The following is a 25,272-nucleotide window of genomic DNA, read 5'->3' as shown; positions in this document are numbered from 1 at the left end:
TTTACATTTATCTTAATTTCCTTTTGTATTCAGTGAAGTCTTCTTTTTTAATCATCCTGCAGTAGTCACTCATCATAATATATCCCATCTGCCTTGATAATGTTATTATTCCATCTACAATATATCTTTGTGGAACTTCTCTCCTCGTTCGTCACTGATGCACCCAAATTTAAAGAGAAAAAGTCCAAACGAGAATGTAAAAAAATGAATTTTCAATGACATTCTGCAGTCTAAATTTTTATAGTTCACTTATAAGCTGATCATGGTTTTCAGCTTTTTTGGTTCCAAGAAAACTAACTAGTAATGCCATTTTTTAATGCTGCTAGTTCTTTAGGATCCAGTTTGCTGACAAATATATTTTCACAAATTAATTTTCTTATTTGTGGGCCCAATGACTATTCCATCTTTTAATTTGGCTTCAATTAATTGTTATAAAACCTCAGCTAAATATTTAAAGTTGTCTCCCTCTTTATCTAATATTTTTACAGAATTCTTCATCAGGTCTAGTTTTATGTGTAGAGGTGGTAAAATAATATGATCTGCTTCGACAAGGGGAATACTGACAACATTTTCCTTTCCAGGAGAAAACTGATTTCTTTTTGGCCAGTCTTTAACTGCATAGTGTTTATTTGCAGCCTTACTATCCCACAAACACAAGAAACACATATACTTTTTTTTTTTTTTTTTTTTTTTTTTTTTTTTTTAAAGCTGCTCTGGAGACCGAGAAGTCCTATCACTTTCAGGTCAGCAGTGATTTGCCATGATTGTTCATCATACTTAATAGCTTTTAAAATTTTTGGCATTCTTTTATATGTTTCTTTCATTCCTACAGCATATGCTACCGGTATAAAAGAAAACATATTTGAGTTATGTAACAACACTGCCTTTAAGCTTCTTTATGATGAGTCTATAAATAAATGCCAATCATTAATAACATATTCAATGTCCAGCTCAAACATTGCCCCCTAACATCACGGCAGGAACAAATTAAACCATCTTACCTAAAGTATTACAGTAAATTTTAATTTTGATTTATAAATACTGAAATTTTAGTATCCTTGTTTAATAAATTCCATTCTTTAAGATCTGAACCTAGGAGTACTGCTTGTTGCTTCAACAAATACAAGCCATGAATTATGTCGCTCAGTTCTGCTTGTCTGATGAGGTGAGGTTCAGTATTTGATTCTTCTGGAATGTAATTAATATCTATTGAAGTTCAGGATTCATTGGTTGAGCCTTCTGGGGAATCAAAAATTTCTTTCCAAGAAATTGGAACGATTGGAATCTGTAAATCAACATCATGAAGTACTGGTCTCATAGCTGAACGAGCATTTGGGTATGCAATACTGCTTTTATTGTATGAATTGAAACCAGTAACATTTGTTAAGCAAAAATAGCAGTAGTCATAATGGTTAGTAGGCTCTCGCCAAATCACAGGTACGCCAAAAGGCAAATGCTCTTTTTTTTCTATTTTACCACAGGATTATGTTAATGTATCACTTGATAAATGCTACATGAGGAGGCCAGGATTTATTTTGGTTTCCAAGGGACAGTCAAAATAATGTTTGTAAGCAGTTCTCAGCAGATTTGATACTGCTTTTCATTTACTTTTTGAGGTGAATTCTCTGCAAACATAACAAAAAATATTTGGAGAATTTTTACAAGCCTGATTTTTATCCATTGTAAAATTCAAAATGTTCTAATGAATGAAAGTAAACCAAAATATTACATAAATTCTTAATTATAAAAATAAAGTTTCAATTTATACTAACTTAATTACTTAAAATGCTCCATAAAATTGTTTCACCACCATGTGCAATAAAGCAGTGCAAAACACACATATGCGTGTGCAGGTGCGTGTGTACACACACACACACAAAACTTAAATCTTGATGATCAATATAATAATACCAAAAGTTATTCTGTCATAAAAATCTTTCATTAGATTTATGGCATCACTCATGAAACAATCTTTATAATATGTGTATGATAAAATCACTACCACAACCAAAGAACACAGCAAGTCATACCAAAAGCTGAACTCATACTGAAGAAAATGTCATCATATTGAATTACTTATTACCCGACTCACTGACATGTTTATACATATCTGGCTTGGCATGAAATGACATCATTCAACTGTTATGTATCTAATATAGGTCTACAGCACGCACCAGAATATAAATCAATGTAAATAAGCGAACATACAAACATACTAACTTATGTGTATTGTTTGTTCCAAAAATGATGGAATAAATAAATTTAAGGACTGTAACTAAAGGATTTCACCCTTGACACAGTAAAAAAAAAATTTTTTTTTAGTGATTTTTATTCTATGGAATGTGCTCTTTTAACTGTGTAATTATTTTTTTCTCCATTGATAACAAAAAAATAAATAGAATAAATAATTAATTAGCTTGCTTCCATGACAATATTTGTATTTTCTCCATGTAAAATACAAAATTAAATAGCTTGTATCTCACAAATGAAAAATGATAGAAATATGAATATTTTGCCATTTTAAAGCTCGTTTTTTATTCTATTTAGTTCACATTTCATCCTACAGGTTATGCCACCTTCAAGTTTGTAGGACATTGCTAAAACCATGCAATAACATCAGCAGGTGTTATGGTATATTGCAATCTTTAATCTCTTGTTTTCCAAAAACTTTAATTTCACTGTTTCGTTAAAACTAAAAAAAATCATAACTTTAGTTATAACTGAGATAACTGCATGAATTTTTTTATACGTTGTACAAAAAAAATGTGTATGATAAAATCACTACCACAACCAAAGAACACAGCAAGTCATACCAAAAGCTGAACTCGTACTGAAGAAAATGTCATCATATTGAATTACTTATTACCTGACTCACTAACATGTTTATACATATCTGGCTTGGCATGAGATGACATCATTCAACTGTTATGTATCTAATATAGGTCTACAGCACGCATCAGAATATAAATCAATGTAAATAAGCGAACATACAAACATACTAACTTATGTGTATTGTTTGTTCCAAAAATGATGGAATAAATAAATTTAAGGGCTGTAACTAAAGGATTTCACCCTTGACACAGTAAAAAAAAAATTTTTTTTTAGTGATTTTTATTCTATGGAATGTGCTCTTTTAACTGTGTAATTATTTTTTTCTCCATTAATCACAAAAAAATAAATAGAATAAATAATTAGCTTGCTTCCATGACAATATTTGTATTTTCTCCATGTAAAATACAAAATTAAATAGCTTGTATCTCACAAATGAAAAATGATAGAAATATGAATATTTTGGCATTTTAAAGCTCGTTTTTTATTCTATTTAGTTCACATTTCATCCTACAGGTTACGCCACCTTCAAGTTTGTAGGACATTGCTAAAACCATGCAATAACATCAGCAGGTGTTATGGTATATTGCAATCTTTAATCTCTTGTTTTCCAAAAACTTTAATTTCACTGTTTCGTTAAAACTAAAAAAAATCATAACTTTAGTTATAACTGAGATAACTGCATGAATTTTTTTATACGTTGTACAAAAAATATTTGTATAGATGCATGTTTATGCATGTGACAATCCTCTTGTATATATAATTATGAGAGTAAGTTAAAATTAAAATGGGGATGATTTTTTTTATTTAAAAAATTTGTAACAAAAATTTTACAAGATATATTTTTTTGTGTATACATAAGGTACTAGACACTTATTTTTCTTTATTTTGGTTTTTTTCTAAGTGTTTTTCTTTAGTAAAAAATGAGATAAATTTATTCTTGTCGAGAACTGTTTTTTTCACCCCAACCACTATTTTAGGGGTTACAATGAATGTAATTATCTGAAAATTTAGAAAAGTATCTTCATTGTAAGCTAAATAAACTGACCAAGTATAAAATTCCTCTTCCCAGTTCTAAAGAAAAAAATATTTTGAGTAGTCTTCCCCTCAAGAGAATTATGTGATGGGTTGTTTTGGAGTACATATTCAGATTCAACATATAAAATACTATATAGAACACTTACTTCCTTTTCAGTTTCAAATTTTATGTTGACCAAGGTAAAAATATTAAGGGATACCATAAAGGTAAAAATAAGTGGGCTGGAGTAATTACTAAATAGCCTATGACATTTGGGAAGAAGTAAACTATAAAACAATGCAGGGATTTTTCATATCTCTTCCAAAGTTGTTGAGATTGCATCAGTCAAATAAATTCTGTTTTTTTAATAATATAGATTAAATTCATTTCTGAAGCTGGAATGATTATATGATTTTGATTCTTCAAATGTAATTCTGCAAAAGGCACATTGACTTGGACCCTACATAATCCTCAAATTCCAATTCTTCAATTTAAAATTTTTTTTAGATAAAACAGTTCCACAAGAATATTACCTATAGAAGCATACTGAGTGATTTCAGTACACAGGCTTGTTACAAAGTTCTCTCAGGACTTTCATAAACATATTCTATCGGTGAAAGTAATGGAAAACGTTCATATTAACATTTATCCTAAAATGCTTCATTTAGCTAATGAAAAATTTCGTTCTGATTTCAGCTACCCTGGTGAAATGAGGTCGTACTGAAACTTTTAGGATGTTAATTAAGGAACAGTATTAGTGGTGATTTCTTATGGTTTTTGAACTGAAAAATCAAATAATATAGTTACCAGTGTTGAAATACAGGCAGTAGTATTTGAGAAATATAGGGAGAAAACCAAAAATTAGGTAAAAACCCACTGTTTTTGATGTTTGATATACAATAACTTCGGTAAATGGTAAAAAACACATAAAACTTTTAAACAAAACTTGTAGAGAATTTAATTCTGAACAAAATGGTGTAAGGTAAGGTGAATAAAACAAATAAGTTAGAAAAATTTGAATTCTATTTAGAAACAGTACACTAAACCAAAAAGCATTATATGTACCAGTTAATAATAACTGTTAAAAAATGAGCCTGCCTTTTTCAATTTATTTCTTGCTTTTATTGCCCTTTTTAGTTTTTCAGGGTGGTCCTTAAGTTGATCAGCCACATCCATAATGCAGACAATTAATCACGAGAATGTATTTTTGTTTTGTATATAATATTTTTCATCCATTCCCACATGCAAAAATCTGAAGGTGTTAGATCAGGTGATCGTGGCCAGGAATGAGGACCTCCACAACCAATCCACTTTTCAAGGAGATCATGATTTAAGTGAGTGGAAACAGCACAAGAGAAGTGGGAAAGCATGCCATCCTGATGGAAGTTTACTTTGCGTCTCAGAGCTAGAGGAACATCTTCAAGCAGCTGCAGCAATTCTTCTTGAAGAAAGTGCAAGTAGACCTCAGCATTTAAGCGGCCAGGTAATATGAATGGTCCAAAAGCTGATTGTGAAAACCATACATTAATGCTAAATCAGTGTTGAAAATTACCTTCCACCATTTCATGAGAATTTACTTCTGCCAAAGTATGCTCATTGTGTAAGTTGTTGATGCCATTTCAAGTGAAATTTGCCTCATCAGTAAACAAAACATACTTCCAGAGTTGTCAATTTGTATTCCACCAGTTACAGAACTCCAAGCAAAGTAAACTGTCTCCTGGGTGTAGATGTTGAACTGGATATTTATGTTAAGGATAAAACTTGTTTTTTGTTTAAGTGTCCTCCAAACCATCAAATGTGAAACTATTAGCTTAGATAGATGTTGTGTCTATGTGAATAATCATGTTCAAACTAAAATTGCTGTGTAATTTCCAGTTTTTTAAATTTTTTAACCGCAATTTTTAACAGTAAATTTTGTTTTAAATTTTTCACATCACCAAAAACAAATTTGGTTTTTGTTTAAGTTAAATAAGTACTTGTCTGACAGATGTAGTAATGTACTGTTTATAAATAAAATTCTATTTTTTCTAACTTTGGTTTATTCAACTTACGTTACACAATTTTGTTCTGAATTAAATTCTCTACAAGTTTTGTTCATAAGTATTGTATTTATTACACACTGAACAAAGTTATTGTACGCCAAAAAACAGGGTGTTTAACCCCAACCTATTGGTGAAAACCAACAGTTTTCTCAAAAACTACTGCAGATACGATTCTGAAACCTACTTCATTCAATTTTTCAGGTCAAAAACCATAAGAAATCATTAACTCCTCCTCCTAAATCCTAACTCCTAAAAATTTCAGCGCAACCTCATTTCAACAGATTGGCTGAAATCCCAGCAAAATCTTACACTATCCGTAACTCGCAAACGAAGCATTTTAGGAAATATATTTATATGAACTTTTTCCATTATTTTCACGAGCAGAATAGGTTATGAAAATCCTGGAAGAACTTCATGATACACCTGTATATGAAAAGTACTTTATAATTTGCTAAGTTTAATTTTGAGTTTTTTTATCTAACTTAGGTCAGTTTGTCTGAATTTAATACAAATGAAAACAGCACTTTAACACTACTATTTATTAGAATAAAAACTATTTTTCATACAAAAATATTATTATATTGTGTCTTAGTATTATCTGGAATTATATTATTTAAAAAGTAATTAGTATTTGTCAACTATGCATGGTAAAAATAAGCACATAAATACAGCACTGCAATGCTGTAATTATTTGTTGCTAGCCACAAAACATGTTTAATAATAATAAAAAAATATATATATTCTGATCTTTTTAATGTTTTAATGTGTAACTGGTTTTTATTTATAATTTTAATCAACTGATGATGAATTCCCTTGAAAGTGCTATAGATATGTAAAAAAAATAAAAATAAAAAAAAAGAAAGAAAAAATAATAAGATAAGGTAAGAGCTTTTATTAATTCTGTATTTTTGTGGATTAAGCTGAATTTTGTTTATGCTTTTGAAAAAAAAATATATATATATATAACAAATAATTAATTTCTTTAAGGTTTGTTTACATCAAAATAAAAAAAAATATTTATTTAACTTCATAAAATATATACATATATTTTTTCTTGTCTTCAGCCATTTGACTGGTTTGATGCAGCTCTCCAAGATTCCCTATCTAGTGCCAGTAGTTTCATTTTGGTATACTCCGTACATCCTACATCCCTAACAATTTGTTTTACATATTCCATACATTACCTTTTCTTTCTTTTTCCTGTTTAGCCTCCGGTAATTACTGTTCAAATAATACTTCAGAGTATGAATGAGGATATGTACGAGTGTAGTCTCAGTTCGACCATTCCTGAGATGTGTGGTTAATTGAAACCCAACCACCCAAGAACACCGGTATCCATGATCTAGTATTCAAATCCGTGTAAAAATAACTGACTTTACTAGGACTTGAATGCTAGAACTCTCGACTTCCAAATCAGCTGATTTGGGAAGATGAGTTCACCACTAGACCATGCTGGTGGGTTAATCCAAACATTACCTGCCTGCACAATATTTCCCACCTACCTGTCCCTACAGTATCTAAGCAACTATTATAGGAAACCTTAAGATTTGAACTATAAGTCTGTCTCTTCTTTTAGCTATATTTTTCCACGTGCTTCTTTCTTCATCAATTTGTCATAACATCTCTTCATTTGTCCTCTCTTGTCTCTTGTCATCTCTTTATCCATTCATCTGATTTTTAACATTTTCCTAAAGCACCACATTTCAAAAGCTTCTAATATTTTCTTCACTGGTACTCCGATCACCCAAGTTTCAATTCCATATAAAGCTACACTCCTAACATATACTTTCAAAATATTTTTCCTGATGTTTAAATTAATCTTTGATGTAAGCAAATTATGTTTCTGACTGAAAGCTTATTTCACCTGTGCTATTCGGAAATTTATAATGCAGCTTCTTCATCCATCTTAGTAATTCTACTTCCCAAATAAAAAAATTCTTCCACTTCCATAGTCTTTTCTCATCCTATTTTTATATTCAGTGGTCTATCAACTTTATTTCTACTAATTTTATTACTTTCATTTTGATCTTGTTTATTTTTATGTGGTAGTTCTTGCATCGAACTTCATCCACGTCATTCATTGTTTCTCCTAAATTTTTTTTATAGTTAACATACAAAAAACTGCTTACCAGCAATTGACAATTCATTTGCTGTTAAGTGGTTTTTTGTATATTAACTATATAGTTATACCAACGGGCCATGCTTAACAAAATTATTATACATCTTCTTTACTCTCAGCTAGAATTACTACATCAGCAAATTGTAGCTTTATACATATATATAATAAAAATAAATTATTTCTTTTATATATATATATATATATATATATATATATAAGACTGCTGCAGCTGTAAAAGTAAACATGTGAGTAGTGCTTATCATGATTTCACTGCCATTTAAAATGATTGAACAGAATGAGCAGAGAATCTGCATTAAATTTTCTCAGAAACTCAGTGAGATGCATGGTGAGAAATATGGAAGATTCAAACAGCTTTTGGTGATCAAGCTATGGGTGTTATAAAAATTAAACAGCGTAATGTCCTTTCCAAGATGGCCAAACATCAATCAAAAGTGCCAACACTCTGCAGACCTACCAGAAAACCCCAAAAACCCCAAAAAAAATCGAGCAAGTTTAACAGATGATAACAAAATGATTATTGAATAACAATTACAGAGCGTGAAGATGGAGTAGGAATTTCATGTGGCTTAATCCAAACAATTTTAACAAAAGATTTCAGATTGTGACAATTAAGCAACAAAATTCATCCTAAAACTTCTCACTTATGAACAAAAGGAAAATAGACTGCAAGTTGCACAAGACATGATGGAATGTGCTAATAATGATCATGGTTTAAAAAAAACAATAACTGGAAATGAAACATGGGTCCTGGTTACGATCCTGAGACTCCAAGTTATCTGTAACAATGTGAAGGTCTAACAGCCATTTTTTATTATCAAGGCATGGTTCATGATGAGTACTGCCCACTAGGACAAACTGCAAATAAACTATACTACATAACTCTTCATCATGATTTAAGAGATGCTGTTCAACCTAAGAGACCACAATGTTGGGAAAATTATGAATGGGAAATTCATCACAACAATCTATCCCATGCATTACAACTTATCCATATTCTTAGAAATATGGAATCTAACTTCAGCAGGCTCTTTACTCAACAAACATGTGATTTTTTACTCTTTCCTAGTGTAAAATTCTGCTTAAAAGAAAGATTTGAATACAAAAAAAAAATCTAAAGAAATATGACAAGAGAACTTACAGTGATCACTAAAATTGACTGAAAATTGCTTACAACAATGGAAACATAGCTGGGGTTAAGTGTATTATATCAGAAGGGGCCTAATGTGAAGAGGATGTTTTCATAAACAAGGCCAGATACATTATCGTCAATTCTTGTATGCATTTATTAATCCATTAATCTATCAGTATAAAAATCAATCCCCAGAAATTATGTGATAATTTTGGTTCTCATTTATTCTTTTAATAAATTTTGTTACGAAAAAATTAGTAGAATTATTTTTGAAAGGTGTAAGCAGATGAAGAGCCAGATAATTTTCAAACCAAACATCTGCACAATACTTTTTTTAAATTTAAAAAGTTACAGAAAATTCCAGCTGGCTGCTACCTGCCACTCTGAAGGTACTTCTAATTTTCACCCAAGATAGAGGTCAACTTTTATGGCTTTATGAGTAAATTAAATCATAAATAAGATACATAATGTAGTTTTTCTAATAATCTTTTGCTAGTTTTAGAATAGCACTCTATTCTTCACTTTCCAAGTCTTCATAATAATTTATTAAATCTGTAAATATATATTATTAGTATGAAAGCACAATTGTTTAAATTTATGGAATATAAAAAAAATAATAAAACACAATAATGTGAATTTTAAAATGTATACTTACATCATCATCAAGTCTTTTTTTACTACAGTCTTTATGATTAATTTAACAGTTTATGATTACATATCATATATCTGATAATAAATTTAAAAAAATTGCAATAAAAATATAAATATGTGATTTATATAATACTATACCATATTATGCAAGTATGACATCTCATCTCGAACATTAACAATCACAGAATCCCCACTAAATGTCCCAACATATACAGGCCACAGTGAGTTGCAAGCAGTAATTCCAGAGAGGCTCTCTATTATTACTGGAAGAGACTGAGATTGCTGTATTTTCCCAGAAAATCTTTTCCTCTTGGGTTCTTTTAACTCCATACCTTTAAAGCAAAAAATTCATATTACTCTAAACAATTATCAGAACTTAATAATAATTTATACTTGTAAAACAGCGTCAAAGTATATAATCAGAATCAGAAAAATCATCAAGTGGGGTACAGTGAAATATGGCATTATTATGAAATGAAGTATAACCTATGTTTGAATCAAAGCCCAATATTAGATTAATTTGTAAGTTTCATTATAAACAATTAGGATGTTTAGTACTGAATGCCTTAACAAAAAATTAAGACAGTATTTTTATACATTAATTCAACTCTACCAAATACATTACTCTGTCATGGATATAACATTGCATCAACAAACTCCAAAATCACAAAATTAATGGGCTAAACTTCTCCTCCTGAGAACATAAGACTGCTCATAAAACAACAAGTAATCTACAAGTCAGTTAATAATCTTTATATCCTAAGTAATTTTAGAAATAAGATGTCAGCTGCTCAGTGAATATAATTAATTTCTCTCTTTTTACATAACTTTAGATTACTTCTAATATCAGAACTATGCATCATTTCTACATCATGTTACAGAAAAATACAGTCAACAATAGCTACACATTCGTAGAATGTGTAGAGCTAGAACATGTGTAGAACTTTAAGAATTACGAAGAGTTTGGAAGTATTAATTTTAGAAAATAAAACCATTAAGATCCAAAATAATCTTTGGAAGACTAAAACAATACTTAAAATTTATAAAACAGATTTTAAAAAATCAATATGATACCAAAATAAATATCTTATTTTTAATTTAATTATATTTCTACTTAAAACCACATAATTGGCATGTTTCTTTTTCCTTGGTCTGTTTAATCTATATTAAAAGCTTTTTTTTGAAATTAAATACATTTATAACAATTCAGTTAATATTTGGTGATAATAGAAAAAAATTATTAGAATTACAATGGAAAAGCAGACATATTTATGAAATTATGCTTAATTTTGTAAAAGTAAAACATGTAATGTTTACTAACTAAACATGAAATTCAGCATAACAGTTATTAACGCACACAACTAATGAAAAATGCACTTTATTTCTAACAGATTTAAAGTAAGGTCGTTCTAATAAAAATACGGGCAACCGCTGTTTTAATCACTTACCTGATATCAAAGATATTTATTTGAGGAAAATATATTCTCCTCAAGCACACCTTAAAATATAAAATAGAGGCTGTAATAAAATTATAACAACCATACCTTCACGATACGAGTCTTAGTTGAATTATAACACCAACAAATAAATAAATTTTGAATTACGAATTAGTGATTTAATCTAACCTAGTGAAACTAAGCCGAACCAGCTAAAATAAAATAAAAAATCAAGATTAACTGTGTTATTCACTGAATGTCTCTATTATAGGCGTTCATTTCTTTCTAAAGTAACTTCGTTCTTTTCTATTATACTGTGTAATGCAACATTCAGTATAATTCTATTCGGTTTATTTTCCTGTAACTAAACGCAATTTTTCTTTTAACACGCCTGACCTAACCTGCAAAATAGTAATGGAAAGAATCGTGAACGAGTCGTTCCTTCGAATCGATTCTTTATACTGAGAGTAAGAATCGAGAATCGGTTTGCAGCAGAAACCGATTCTTTTTACGATTCTTAACAATGAAATGGATAGGCGACGGGAAACCAGATCTTTCTCAATTACGATTCGATTCATAGCACGCTTTCTTATGCATAGTTTGTAGTGGGGGATCCTCCTACCACACCAAATTCTAGCCTGCGTTTATTTTATTTATTTATTGTTTTCCACACGTGACGTAAAACTTATTACATCACCATCACTAATGTTTATTGACATTCGGCAAATTTATTACTTCTGATTATAAAATATTTTCATAACTGTGCTATTTAACCGAGTTAATCTTAAACAATTAAATTTTATCTAGTCCCATAAAACAATTTTTGTTTATCATTTTGTTTAACTACAGGGAATGAGAGCCAAATACATATTTTTTTTAACTCATTAAAAGTATTTATATTTTTTTTTTCATGTTAACCTTCCGAAGAACCGTCAGGAATTACTTCAGAAGGTGAATAAGGGTGATATGTATGAGTGTAAATGATGTTTAGTCATGTAGTCTCAGGTCGACTAGTTCTGAAATGTGTGGTTAATTGAAACCCAACCACCAAAGATCACCGGTATCCACGATCTAGTATTCAAATCCGTACAAAAGTAACTGCCTTTACTAGGACTTGAACCTTAGAATTCTCGACTTCAAAATCAGCTGATTTGCGTAAACGCGTTCACTACTAGACCAAGTAAAAGTTTTATAACTAGAAAATTTATCTTTAATTAGTTTCTCTAAAGCTATAAATGACAAAATGAATAATTTAAAATAATATAGCTTGTACCATACCTTATTTTTGAGCGATCCATTGATTCCGTCTTTGTTTTTTTTTTATCACACCGATGTTATTTTATATTTACTTTATGTTTTTACTAATACGCGAACAGTTACTTACACAGACACACAAATATTTTGTTTTTAAAAATTGTTGGTTCTATTATCACAAAAAATAATGAAAAATAATAAAAATTAAGCAAAATAAATAATTAGTTAATACTTTTCAAATAAACTTTAGAGTATTTTACATATTTACATGTAGAAATATAATTTTTTCGAAATTCTTTGATGCAAGTTTATTTCGCCTTTCTGTTATTAACTGTCCCGCTTTTGAAAAAAATTGCTTACTGGGAACAGAGGTTACAGGAATCCAAAGTCTAGTTTGCATTATTTTAAATAATCTTGGATAAATTAACCGCCTTTCTTTCCACCAAGAGTGAGGATTTTGTTTTCTTGAATTGAGCGGTTCATTTATATATTTATCTAACTCTAAAATTCCTGCTACTGTTGAGTTTGAAACAGTTAAAATTGGTGTTACTTTTTTATCAAAATCTTCCCATGCAGTTGAAATGGAGAGTTCAATAATTTCTTGTTCGGTTTCAAACCTATCGCCTTGTTCGATCTGAATACTTCGAACTTTATGTGAAAGTTTTGTGTAAGCATTTTGGTAAGATGCTTCAGCTTTAAGGCCTTGTTTTTTAAAGCGAGAATCTAATAGCATGCTTTCAAGCAAAATATTACTATTTTCAACATCCTAAAAATCTATGTTGCAGTTGGTCTAACATCTTGTTACGTACTTTAACGATTTCATAATTCTGAGTAGAAGATTTAATCTTAAGTACATGTCTTGTCATCGCTCGCGCCAATAATCACATTTTTGAAATAGGGACAGTTTTTTGAGAACTTATTTCAGTAATTATCTCTTCAAACATTCTCAATAATTTGCTCATTTCAGCTATAACTGTCCACTCATCAAATGAAATATTATTTAGAATAGGATTCACCAAAGCGATAGTCGAAATTAGTGGTTCTTTTGTTTCTAATAATCTATTAAACATGTGCAGGAGTGAGTTCCATCAGGTAGGCACTTCCTGTTTTAATTTTAATTCTTTAAAATTCATTTTCCAGGGCTTGCTTTGGCAAAGCAAGTCCAAATGCGACTTCTTTTTCTGTAGCTCATGTTTATAAATTTAAAAACAAAATTCTTTTTTAAAAGTGCTTATAAAATATCTACTTACGTAAAAATGAATGATTTAAAAAAATAATACCGATAAACATTTAGAAAAAAAATCGTCTTCTGATTATGTAACGTAAACAAATATTACGAAATTTTTTACCCAAATAAAAAAAAAATTTTTTTTTTGTCTTCAGTCATTTGACTGGTTTGATGCAGCTCTCCAAGATTCCCTACCTAGTGCTAGTCGTTACATTTCAGTATACCCTCTACATCCTACATCCCTAACAATTTGTTTTACATACTCCAAACGTGGCCTGCCTACACAATTTCTCCCTTCTACCTGTCCTTCCAATATTAAAGCGACTATTCCAGGATGCCTTAGTATGTGGCCTATAAGTCTGTCTCTTCTTTTAACTATATTTTTCCAAATGCTTCTTTCTTCATCTATTTGCTGCAATACCTCTTCATTTGTCACTTTATCCACCATCTGATTTTTAACATTCTCCTATAGCACCACATTTCAAAAGCTTCTAATCTTTTCTTCTCAGATACTCCGATTGTCCAAGTTTCACTTCCATATAAAGCGACACTCCAAACATACATTTTCAAAAATCTTTTCCTGACATTTAAATTAATTTTTGATGTAAACAAATTATATTTCTTACCGAAGGCTCGTTTAGCTTGTGCTATTCGGCATTTTATGTCGCTCCTGCTTCGTCCATCTTTAGTAAATTTACTTCCCAAATAACAAAATTCTTCTACCTCCATAATCTTTTCTCCTCCTATTTTCACATTCAGCGGTCCATCTTTGTTATTTCTACTACATTTCATTACTTTTGTTTTGTTCTTGTTTATTTTCATGCGATAGTTCTTGCGTAGGACTTCATCTATGCCGTTCATTGTTTCTTCTAAATCCTTTTTACTCTCGGCTAGAATTACTATATCATCAGCAAATCGTAGCATCTTTATCTTTTCACCTTGTACTGTTACCCCGAATCTAAATTGTCCTTTAACATCATTAACTGCTAGTTCCTACACAATTTTTTCCTTCTACCTGTCCTTCCAATATTAAAGCGACTATTCCAGGATGCCTTAGTATGTGGCCTATAAGTCTGTCTCTTCTTTTAACTATATTTTTCCAAATGCTTCTTTCTTCATCTATTTGCCGCAATACCTCTTCATTTGTCACTTTATCCACCCATCTGATTTTTAACATTCTCCTATAGCACCACATTTCAAAAGCTTCTAATCTTTTCTTCTCAGATACTCCGATTGTCCAAGTTTCACTTCCATATAAAGCGACACTCCAAACATACACTTTCAAAAATCTTTTCCTGACATTTAAATTAATTTTTGATGTAAACAAATTATATTTCTTACTGAAGGCTCGTTTAGCTTGTGCTATTCGGCATTTTATATCGCTCCTGCTTCGTCCATCTTTAGTAATTCTGCTTCCCAAATAACAAAATTCTTCTACCTCCATAATCTTTTCTCCTCCTATTTTCACATTCAGTGGTCCATCTTTATTATTTCTACTACATTTCATTACTTTTGTTTTGTTCTTGTTTATTTTCATGCGATAGTTCTTGCGTAGGACTTCATCTATGCCGTTCATTGTTTCTTCTAAATCCTTTTTACTCTCGGCTAGAATTACTATATCATCAGCAAATCGTAGCATCTTTATCTTTTCACCTTGTACTGTTACCCCGAATCTAAATTGTCCTTTAACATCATTAACTGCTAGTTCCATGTAAAGATTAAAAAGTAACAGAGATAGGGAACATCCTTGTCGGACTCCCTTTCTTATTAGGGCTTCTTTCTTATGTTCTTCAATTGTTATTGTTGCTGTTTGGTTCCTGTACATGTTAGCAATTGTTCTTCTATCTCTGTATTTGAACCCTAATTTTTTTTAAATGCTGAACATTTTATTCCAGTCTACGTTATCGAATGCCTTTTCTAGGTCTATAAACGCCAAGTATGTTGGTTTGTTTTTCTTTAATCTTCCTTCTACTATTAATCTGAGGCCTAAAATTGCTTCCCTTGTCCCTATACTTTTCTTGAAACCAAATTGGTCTTCTCCAAACACTTCTTCCACTCTCCTCTCAATTCTTCTGTATAAAATTCTAGTTAAGATTTTTGATGCATGACTAGTTAAACTAATTGTTCTGTATTCTTCACATTTATCTGCCCCTGCTTTCTTTGGTATCATAACTATAACACTTTTTTTGAAGTCTGATGGAAATTCCCCATTTTCATAAATATTACACACCAGTTTGTATAATCTATCAATCGCTTCCTCACCTGCACTGCGCAGTAATTCTACAGGTATTCCGTCTATTCCAGGAGCCTTTCTGCCATTTAAATCTTTTAATGCTCTCTTAAATTCAGATCTCAGTATTGTTTCTCCCATTTCATCCTCCTCAACTTCCTCTTCTTCCTCTATAACACCATTTTCTAATTCTATTCCTCCGTATAACTCTTCAATATATTCCACCCATCTATCGACTTTACCTTTCGTATTATATATTGGTGTACCATCTTTGTTTAACACATTATTACATTTTAACTTATGTACCCCAAAATTTTCCTTAACTTTCCTGTATGCTCTGTCTATTTTACCAATGTTCATTTCTCTTTCCACTTCTGAACACTTTTCTTTAATCCACTCTTCTTTCACCAGTTTGCACTTCCTGTTTATAGCATTTCTTAATTTCCGATAGTTCCTTTTACTTTCTTCATCACTAGCATTCTTATATTTTCTACGTTCATCCATCAGCTGCAATATATCGTCTGAAACCCAAGGTTTTCTACCGGTTCTCTTTATTTCGCCTAAGTTTGCTTCTGCTGATTTAAGAATTTCCTTTTTAACATTCTCCCATTCTTCTTCTACATTTTCTACCTTATCTTTTTTACTCAGACCTCTTGCGATGTCCTCCTCAAAAACCTTCTTTACCACCTCTTCCTGAAGCTTCTCTAAATTCCACCGATTCATCTGACACCTTTTCTTCAGGTTTTTAAACCCCAATCTACATTTCATTATCACCAAATTATGGTCGCTATCAATGTCTGCTCCAGGGTAAGTTTTGCAGTCAATGAGTTGATTTCTAAATCTTTGCTTAACCATGATATAATCTATCTGATACCTTGCAGTATCGCCTGGCTTTTTCCAAGTGTATATTCTTCTATTATGATTTTTCAATTGGGTGTTGGCAATTACTAAATTATACTTCGTGCAAAATTCTATAAGTCGGTCCCCTCTTTCATTCCTTTTTCCCAGCCCGTATTCACCCACTATATTTCCTTCCTTGCCTTTTCCAATACTTGCATTCCAATCTCCAACTATTATTAAATTTTCATCTCCTTTTACGTGTTTAATTGCTTCATCAATCTCTTCGTATACACACTCTACCTCATCATCATCATGGGCGCTTGTAGCCATATAGACGTTAACAATCGTTGTCGGTTTAGGTTTTGATTTTATCCTTATTACAATGATTCTATCGCTATGCGTTTTGAAATACTCCACTCTCCTCCCTATCTTCTTGTTCATCACGAAACCTACTCCTGCCTGCCCATTATTTGATGCTGAGTTAATTACTCTAAAATCACCTGACCAAAAGTCGCCTTCCTCTTCCCACTGAACCTCACTAATTCCTACTCTATCCACATTTGTTCTACCCATTTCCCTTTTTAAATTTTCTAGCCTACCAACCTTTTTCAAGCTTCTAACATTCCACGCTCCGACTCGTAGAATGTTATTTTTTAATTTTCTGGTGACCCCTTCCTTAGTAGTCCCCACCCGGAGATCCGAACGGGGGACTATTTTACCTCCGGAATATTTTACCAAGGAAGGCGCCTCCATTATTGCTATGTGAAAATGCAGAGAGCCACATTTTCTTGGAAAAAAAGCAGCTGTAGTTTTCCATTGCTTTCAGCTGCGCAGTACTCAGAGGTCTGAGTGATGTTGATACGGCCGTTTAAGTCGTCCTGACTCACGCCCCTAACAACTACTGAAAGAGCTGCTGCCCTCTTTCAGGAATCATTCCTTAATCTGGCTCTCAACAGATACCTCTCCGAAAAAAAATATAAACAAACTAAAAACACAACTCTAAAGAGACCACGTAAAGACTATTCACCATGAAAACAGAATCGACTGTCGTCTTTTATCCGTCTACTAAGAATAATTGTAAAAAATATCTTGAGCATGACAGAATGCGCAAAAGAACGACAGTAATTAAAATTGTGCAACATAGCTTCCCACCCGAATGAAATTAAAAGAAAAAAGAATAATGATGTCATATAGAATGTGTGCATAACAGTTAAAATTTTTCCTGCTTTGTTTAGCGATGAGGATTGTTGATATAAGCTAGTTTTCGTAAAGGAATCGAATAAGAGATGAAATAAGGAGAATTGTTGGGTAGATGAAGGGAATAGAGCTTGCGTATTAGAAGTGATAGGCTACTAAAAATCGTATTGAACCGAAAAAGAATCATATGTTTGTTTACTTAAGAGTAGAATAAAGATGAAAAGAGAAGAATCGAAGACATTTAGTAGGTATACATCAATTGAGTCGAACAGGAGTACGAAGAGATGAACCGCTAAACATGGGTGAACAAGAGAAAGAGAGCATGCGCATTAGAGTTTACAGCTCTTGTAGTGGTGGGAAGGAAAAGAATCATTGAATCTGACGAATGATTCTTTTTTACGAATCCTTTCTGATATTCGAATTGAAAGAATCTATTCCTGAAATGAATCGTTTATCCCACCACTACTGCAAAACGTTAATTGACAAGCTAACAAAACTATTCTTGTGCAACAATTTCAAAACATAATATAATTCAACGTTCGTTCGTTAATATGAACTGCACCCACAGTATGTAAAAGAACATCGCTCGTTTCAGTAAAATACAAATATAAAAAACTTTGTATCAAAGTAGCATGTTTCAGATATCTCATTTATTAGATTAATAATTTTTTTAAACAATCATTAATTTCTGCATTTAAGTATTTTTCAACAACAGCGGTATGAAGTTTTTGCATAGAGAGAAACAAGAGAAAAGACGAGATTGCAGGGATATTATAAACTTGACAAGGACCTTGACTGAGTTGTTCATTTTCTCATTTAAAAAAAAAAATTAATTGAACAATGAAGTTTTGACGTTGAGATAAAACTGTAAGAATCTCTCCCTTGCCCTTTAACTAGAATGCAGTGCTGTAACACTATCACAATGATAAATGAAAATTAGTATGGTCAAAATAAAAATTTCTTAAGAGCGCTCACCCGCAAGCTTTATTAATGGTTCCTTTATTTTTACTTCCTTGTACAAAATAAAGGAAGTATTGTGATCGGGAAACATTTCGATTTTCAGATTTCAACGGAAATATCCTTTTTCACATCCCTGAATCCATTTTGACTAGTTCCAGCGTGATGTCTGTACGTACGTACGAATTTATTTCGCATAACTAAAAAACGATTAGCCGTAGGATGTTGAAATTTTGGATTTAGAACTGTAGTAACATGTAGTTGTGCCCCTCCCATGTTGATTGCTATTGACTGGACCACACGTGTCCAAAAAAGCTCAAAATCCAAACAATTTGGATTTTAGACTTTTTCTTAACTACAGTAATAAGCCCTCATTGAGACCTTTTCAACGATGTATCAAAAGTGATACTTATTTTCATTGGTTCCAGAATTGTAACCAAATAGAATTTTAATTAAATATTTGGAACTTACAAGGGGAAGGCAGTTCAGTTCAAATCAGATTTCATCTCATTTTTTTAATTTAAATATATTGATTTATTAATAATTATTAAGCTGTGACTAAAAAAAAAATAATTAATAATTCAATAATAAAAAAATATATTTAGGAAGTTATTAATGAAATAAAATTTTATGTACTTTTCATTTTAAAAAAATGTGTGTGTAATTTAATAGGCGTACAAGGAAGTCATGTGATGCCCACATCAGATTTTTGAGAACACAATATTTATATATTTAAAATTAAATTTAAAAGATTAACCTAAAAATTACTTAAAGTAGTATATAAACGCAGAAGAAAATGCCCATGTCTTATGTTAAGAGAGAATTAAAAGCTTGATAGAATACAATAATTAAAATTTAACTTAAAAGGACAAAATACCAAATGACATACGCCAAATGCATAACAGAAAGGACTGTATGAATAATCAAATCTTTGAATCCAGATATAAGGCCTTCAGAAATCGTATGACATTGGATAACTGTCATTTCGTTACCTAAAATATTTTTGATGTTGGCACCAAATTTAAACTTCCGACGCAGTACCGCATAACAGACACAGTCCACTAGTAAATAGTGTATCGTCAATTGGCAGTTGCAGCCAATACAAACGGGTGCATCAATCTTAGTCATCAGATATTCATGAGGGAGCCCAGTGTAACCTATTCGCAAACAACAATAGTAACCTCCTCACGAAGTTTATTCCTATGTGAAGAGCTCCAAGGTGAACAGAGTTCTTAACCGGACGAAGTTTATTGTTGATGGTAGCATTCCATTCACTCTGTCACTCATCACGAACGACACTTTTCTGAAAACATACAAGAACATTAGAAACAACGCGATCAGTGAAAGGAGGCTGCGAACAAACCTCTTTTGCCGCAATAGCAGCGCACTCATTACCTGAGATTTCAATATGGCTGGGGATCTAACAGAAGTTCACCCTTGTATCACGTTGAATCATTTCAGAGACGATAGACTGTATATCACAGACAGCAGGATGTCTAGAGTACATATCATTAATGGCTTGCAAGGCACTCATGGAATCTGAACACACAAGTACATGTCGGAATATTGGGTTAAGTATATTTAATGCATTGTTTATCGCAAACAGCTCCGGGAAGAAAACACTGGCGATACTGGGAAGCCCAAACATATATGTCCTACTGCCAACCACACAAACACAACCAACAGAATTATCGTGTCTATAACCGTCTCTATAAACTACAACATCTAGATTCTCGCTATTTAAAATATAAAAAATCTGTTTCGTAAGATAACCGGATTTGTGTCCTTTTTTGATATTGACCAAGACTAAAGCAACAATAATTCACGTGAGAAGACCACTTAGGAGTAATGTTAAGTAACATGGGGTACTGGAGGTAATTGTATATTTACAGCTAAGAGAAGGCGCTGAGCTCTGATGCCTAGCGGAGCAGTAGATCTCGGATGTTCCTAATATCGATTAGCATGTGGTTGGAGAACACCGTATAAAAAGTAGGATGATTTGGTTGCGTTTTAATACGAGCTATATAGGAGCAGACAACTTAGCTTCGTACATTCCAAAGGAATGGCTCACCACTGTCCACCAGTAGAGTTACCATAGAGCTTGAACGAAACCTACCAGTTGCCAGACGGATGAATGAATGGTGGATTGCATCAAGCATTTTTAGAGCAGTAACCCGTGTCGACGACTAAGCCAGAGCTCGGTAGAACTGCAACATATATTCTCGATCAGCTCCTGAACAAGTATTGAATAGAACTTTTAGCATATCTAGCATTTTTTGACATTTTACCTTCTGCTCCTTAAAATATGTTTCCCGTTAGACATTGGTCAAACCACAATCTAAGAAATCTTACCCGCGTTCATGTTTCAACTGGTTCACCATTTAAAAACTGTTGAGGTTCAACACGTTCCCTCAAGCGTGAAAAGCAAATGCATTTCGTCTTTTCAGAAGAAAACGTAAATCCAGTCATTTTACACCGCGATGATAGACGAGTTGAAGTGATTTGGAGCAACCTCTCGTCACTAGTTAAAAATCTAGATGCAACATAAACTGAAAAATCATCTACAAATAAAGAAGACAGCGGGTTTTCGCACACAGTTTGTTATATTTTTGTATACGGCAAATAAGGTGACACTTCCCTGTGGTATTCCGTTTTTTAGTGTAAAATTATCGGATACGGTCGTTCCTACCCGAAAGGACCGATCACTGAAAAACCCCTGATAAATGCAAGGAAACACAGCAGAATCTCGCTTAAATTACTCGTCGTACGAAATTAGTGCCGAGTCAGAACAGTTATCTTCTCTAGCAAAGCATTAAGATGTAGGTAAATCAACTTCTAGAATAATTTGGAAAGGACATTGATAACAGAAATTTGGCGATAATTACCTACAGACTGAAGATCACCATTTTTTGGTACTTATTTATTCATGCAACAATGAGATGTTCATTCAGGTGTTCTCAAAATACAGTTATATTCCACCAGTGCTAGAAACAAAAGAAATTTCATTCACTGTTTTGTAATAAATATATTTAAACAGATATATAAAAAAGCTCTACACTGCCATTCGGCGAAAATAGAATTATCTCCAATAACATATTTTGGTTTTTTTCCGACATGATAGTGTATGTTGTTTATCCTTGGTGTTCTTGAAAAGTTGTCATTTATTTTTTAGCTGAAATACTCTCATATTTTAAATGTATTTTATTTTATTTTTATCTTATCATTTATTCTACATTAAAAATACTGTTTAAGAATGAAATATCTAGGATCTTGCTTGGATGTGTTAAATTTTTACTAAGTTATCACCGGCCGGCCTCCGTGTCACGAATTGTAGCGTTTCGGCCTTTCATCCAGAGGTCCCGGGTTCGAATCCCGGTCAGGCATGGCATTTTCACACACTACATTTGTCATTCATCTCATCCTCTGAAGTAGTACTTAACGGTGGTCCCCGTGGTTAAAAAAAGGAAAGAAAAAGGTTAACACCGGTTGTGGCGCGTGATAAACATTCCCACAAACGTGGGAACTGAATTGGCCTCACAGAGGCTATTTAAATTATGTACAACATTTTTTAAATTTGGTGTGATTAACTTTGCAAGTTTTAATTTTATTAAAATAATCCCTGCCATGTTTTAAACTAAAGTACTGTGTGTTGTTTACAGTGATCGTATTTTTTATCAATTTCATTTCAGCTTAAAAAAAATTGATTATTATTTTTTTATGTGGATATATCATTCACATTTAGTAAAAATGTGAATCATTTATTTAGTTAATCTTAAAACATTTTATTCTGTATTTTGTAATCTTTTAAACCCACTGGAAGTTAAAAAAAGAACGAGCCTCAGTTCTAACTAGCTTTTCCGGTTGCTAGGTGTTTTGGCGGGATTGAAAAATTTATGTGTAATTGCTTGCGTGCGTAACATCAGATTTCACTTTGTTTCTAATTATTTGAAGTAACTCAAAATGAGTAGTAAAAAGGTAAATACATTATTTTGACTGACTTATTACAAATTTTTTTTTTGTAAAAGATTTTTCCTATAGGTGATTGAAGAGGTTATGTGCTACTATAAGCACAGTGTTTTATAAATGTTTTAAAATTATTTTTCTGTTAGTGAAAATACTCACAAGAATAGGTGTGATTCTGTGAGATTTTCTTATGTAATTTTCAGTGTCATACTTTTCTTGTTTTACATTTTATTGAAAAATAAAAATTTGTTATCACTCAGTAGAAACATGAAATAATACTTTATTCAGACCAGAAATAATTATACACGATGTTTCGGTTGATGGATATGTTATTCCATGTTTACAAAAAGAACTTAATTTATATTTTTTACAAGTATCAAAGAAAACAATGTAAAATTACAGTTGTCTTTTATAATGGAAGCTATATTTTTCAGCAAATTATTTAATGATGGTGCAATCTGGGCACCATCCCATGTAATTTATGGAACAGATTGCATGGTAAACCCAAGTTACATTAGTTGTAAAAAAAAATAGAAATGTATTGTTAGTGAGGTTGTGCAATAACATAACTTGCCCAAATAAATAGATATTAAAGAATTATTTTAAAAAAATAGATGCATTTTTCTCATAAATCATTTTTTCTCATTTTTTCATAAATAAGAAAATGAACACAAGTTAAAGGGGTAAAAAAAGGCCACAGTCATTTGGGGATTCAACAGAGGACATATGAATAGACAGCAAGATCCAGTTTTATTTCATATTCAATGCATATTGTCAGATTTTGTAATGCAGTTGCCTGTTATGTTTATTTTAAACAGTGAAAACATTTCTTAAAACAACTCAAAATAAATTAATTACAGAAAATTATATTTTATAGGACTTGGAGAAATAGTTTTCAAAAAATGTTTACTTGCATAAGGGGTTTAATGCACTCAAAAAAAATTCTATTTGACAATTTTTTCATTGAATTGAAAACTTTAAATTTCAAATTAATAGAAATTATTGTAAAGAGTACTCTTGTGTTTTTTTTTAATAAAACCAGTAGTGTTCAAGGCTGCTTTTTAACCACTTTGAATGAATTAGATGGCCAAGTCCAAAACGTTTTTGTGACATTTTGAAGTATGTTGTACTGGATTACTTGTAACCCATTACAAAATAAAATTTTAATTTAGTTAAATTTCCATTTTGTTTGCTAATTTTATCTGACGTATTCTAATATTTCATTTTCTCAGTGTTTACATATTTTAGCGATTTTTTTTGTTTCCATAGCCCAAGTCCTATAATCCATGATTTATGCTGCTTATAATACAGACAGAAAGCAAGGCAGAAATAACTATTAAAAAGGAATATTTAAATTATGTGGGGTAATAGTAATCATCAGTCTAAATTTGTTCTACCCAGAATCCTTATAAATAGTCACTGTGAAAAGCAATGTAATAAAAATGATTTCCCACTGTAAATAAATGTTTAGCAGATGATATCTGTATATGATTATGAGCTATGGTGAGATCTCAATCTCTTCCAAAGATAAGGCATATGTATATGTAGATAAAGGATATTTTGCTGGATATTGATTTATAACAAGTGTGTTAAATAGGGATTGAAAATATTATGTATGACATCAATTGCTGTAGTCATTAACTAATAATAATTGTCAACAAAATGGAGGGATATTGCACCCAATCTTGTTAAACTTTGAATCTTGTAATAGATTTTATTGTTTATTTGGTCAACTTTCCTGTAGGTGTTGCACCTAATGTTATGTCACATCCTTATAATAAAAAATTCTACTTCCTGAGGCGTTCACATATATTGAAATGATCAGATTTTAATAGTATATTTTTCATTGTTTCAGTGTCGCCTTCCTTTTAATCCAAATTCTGGAAATTCAGGACCCAGGTAAGGTACCAGTTTTTCGTTACATAATTATGCTAGTTAAATTGATTAATTTCTGTGTGATTGTTATATCCTTACTGTACTTCAATTTTTTTTTTATTTGGTTACTAGTTATATTAAGGGTTTAATAAAGATTATATCAATTCTTTTTAGATCATCTGAGAGTCAAAGGAGAGAAAATATAGATGGTACTTCAAATCAGAATAAAATAAAGACATCAACACCTAAGAAAAATACCCCTGGAGCCACGAACCCTGTAGATATATCGAATATATCATGCATTCGCCCATCTTCTGGTTCCTTTTGTGTTAGATCTACACCGTTTGTTAATTTACAGGGAACATCATCAGTTCATTCAAATAGAAGGACAATATCACGTACAAGTAAGAAGATAAATAATATTAACATTTTATGTGTACCTGTGTGTCAGCATTTTATTTATTTATTTTTTTAACTTAATCA

General features: G+C 31.4%; 2 protein-coding genes across 5 annotated transcripts in view; one reads left to right on the top strand and one right to left on the bottom strand.

Annotated features, from left to right (window-relative positions):
- Window positions 1-11,676, bottom strand: part of Tsen2 (tRNA splicing endonuclease subunit 2) — a 32,500-nt gene extending 20,824 nt beyond the window's left edge. Inside the window, exons 1-2 of one of the 4 annotated variants that reach the window (XM_075364409.1) lie at window positions 11,354-11,676; window positions 9,948-10,141 (exon numbers count right to left, since the gene is read on the bottom strand). In XM_075364409.1, coding sequence (XP_075220524.1) covers window positions 9,948-10,139 — 192 coding nt within the window. In that variant the 5' untranslated portion in view covers window positions 10,140-10,141; window positions 11,354-11,676. Of the gene's footprint in view, window positions 1-9,947; window positions 10,142-11,257 lie in introns of all 4 variants that reach the window. The other 3 variants (XM_075364389.1, XM_075364399.1, XM_075364379.1) reach the window with 3 other exon arrangements.
- Window positions 11,677-22,785: 11,109 nt separating this feature from the next.
- The window catches only part of LOC142323944 (uncharacterized), a 32,406-nt gene continuing 29,919 nt past the window's right edge, over window positions 22,786-25,272 (top strand). Inside the window, exons 1-3 of the mRNA XM_075364348.1 lie at window positions 22,786-22,926; window positions 24,770-24,813; window positions 24,964-25,193. Of these exons, the coding sequence (XP_075220463.1) occupies window positions 22,912-22,926; window positions 24,770-24,813; window positions 24,964-25,193 (289 nt within the window). The 5' untranslated portion in view covers window positions 22,786-22,911. The remainder of the gene's footprint in view (window positions 22,927-24,769; window positions 24,814-24,963; window positions 25,194-25,272) is intronic.

Source organism: Lycorma delicatula, chromosome 1 (genome assembly GCF_047948215.1).
Source record: "Lycorma delicatula isolate Av1 chromosome 1, ASM4794821v1, whole genome shotgun sequence".
Lineage (NCBI taxonomy): Eukaryota > Metazoa > Arthropoda > Insecta > Hemiptera > Fulgoridae > Lycorma > Lycorma delicatula.
This window is presented reverse-complemented; position numbering and strand designations above follow the sequence as displayed.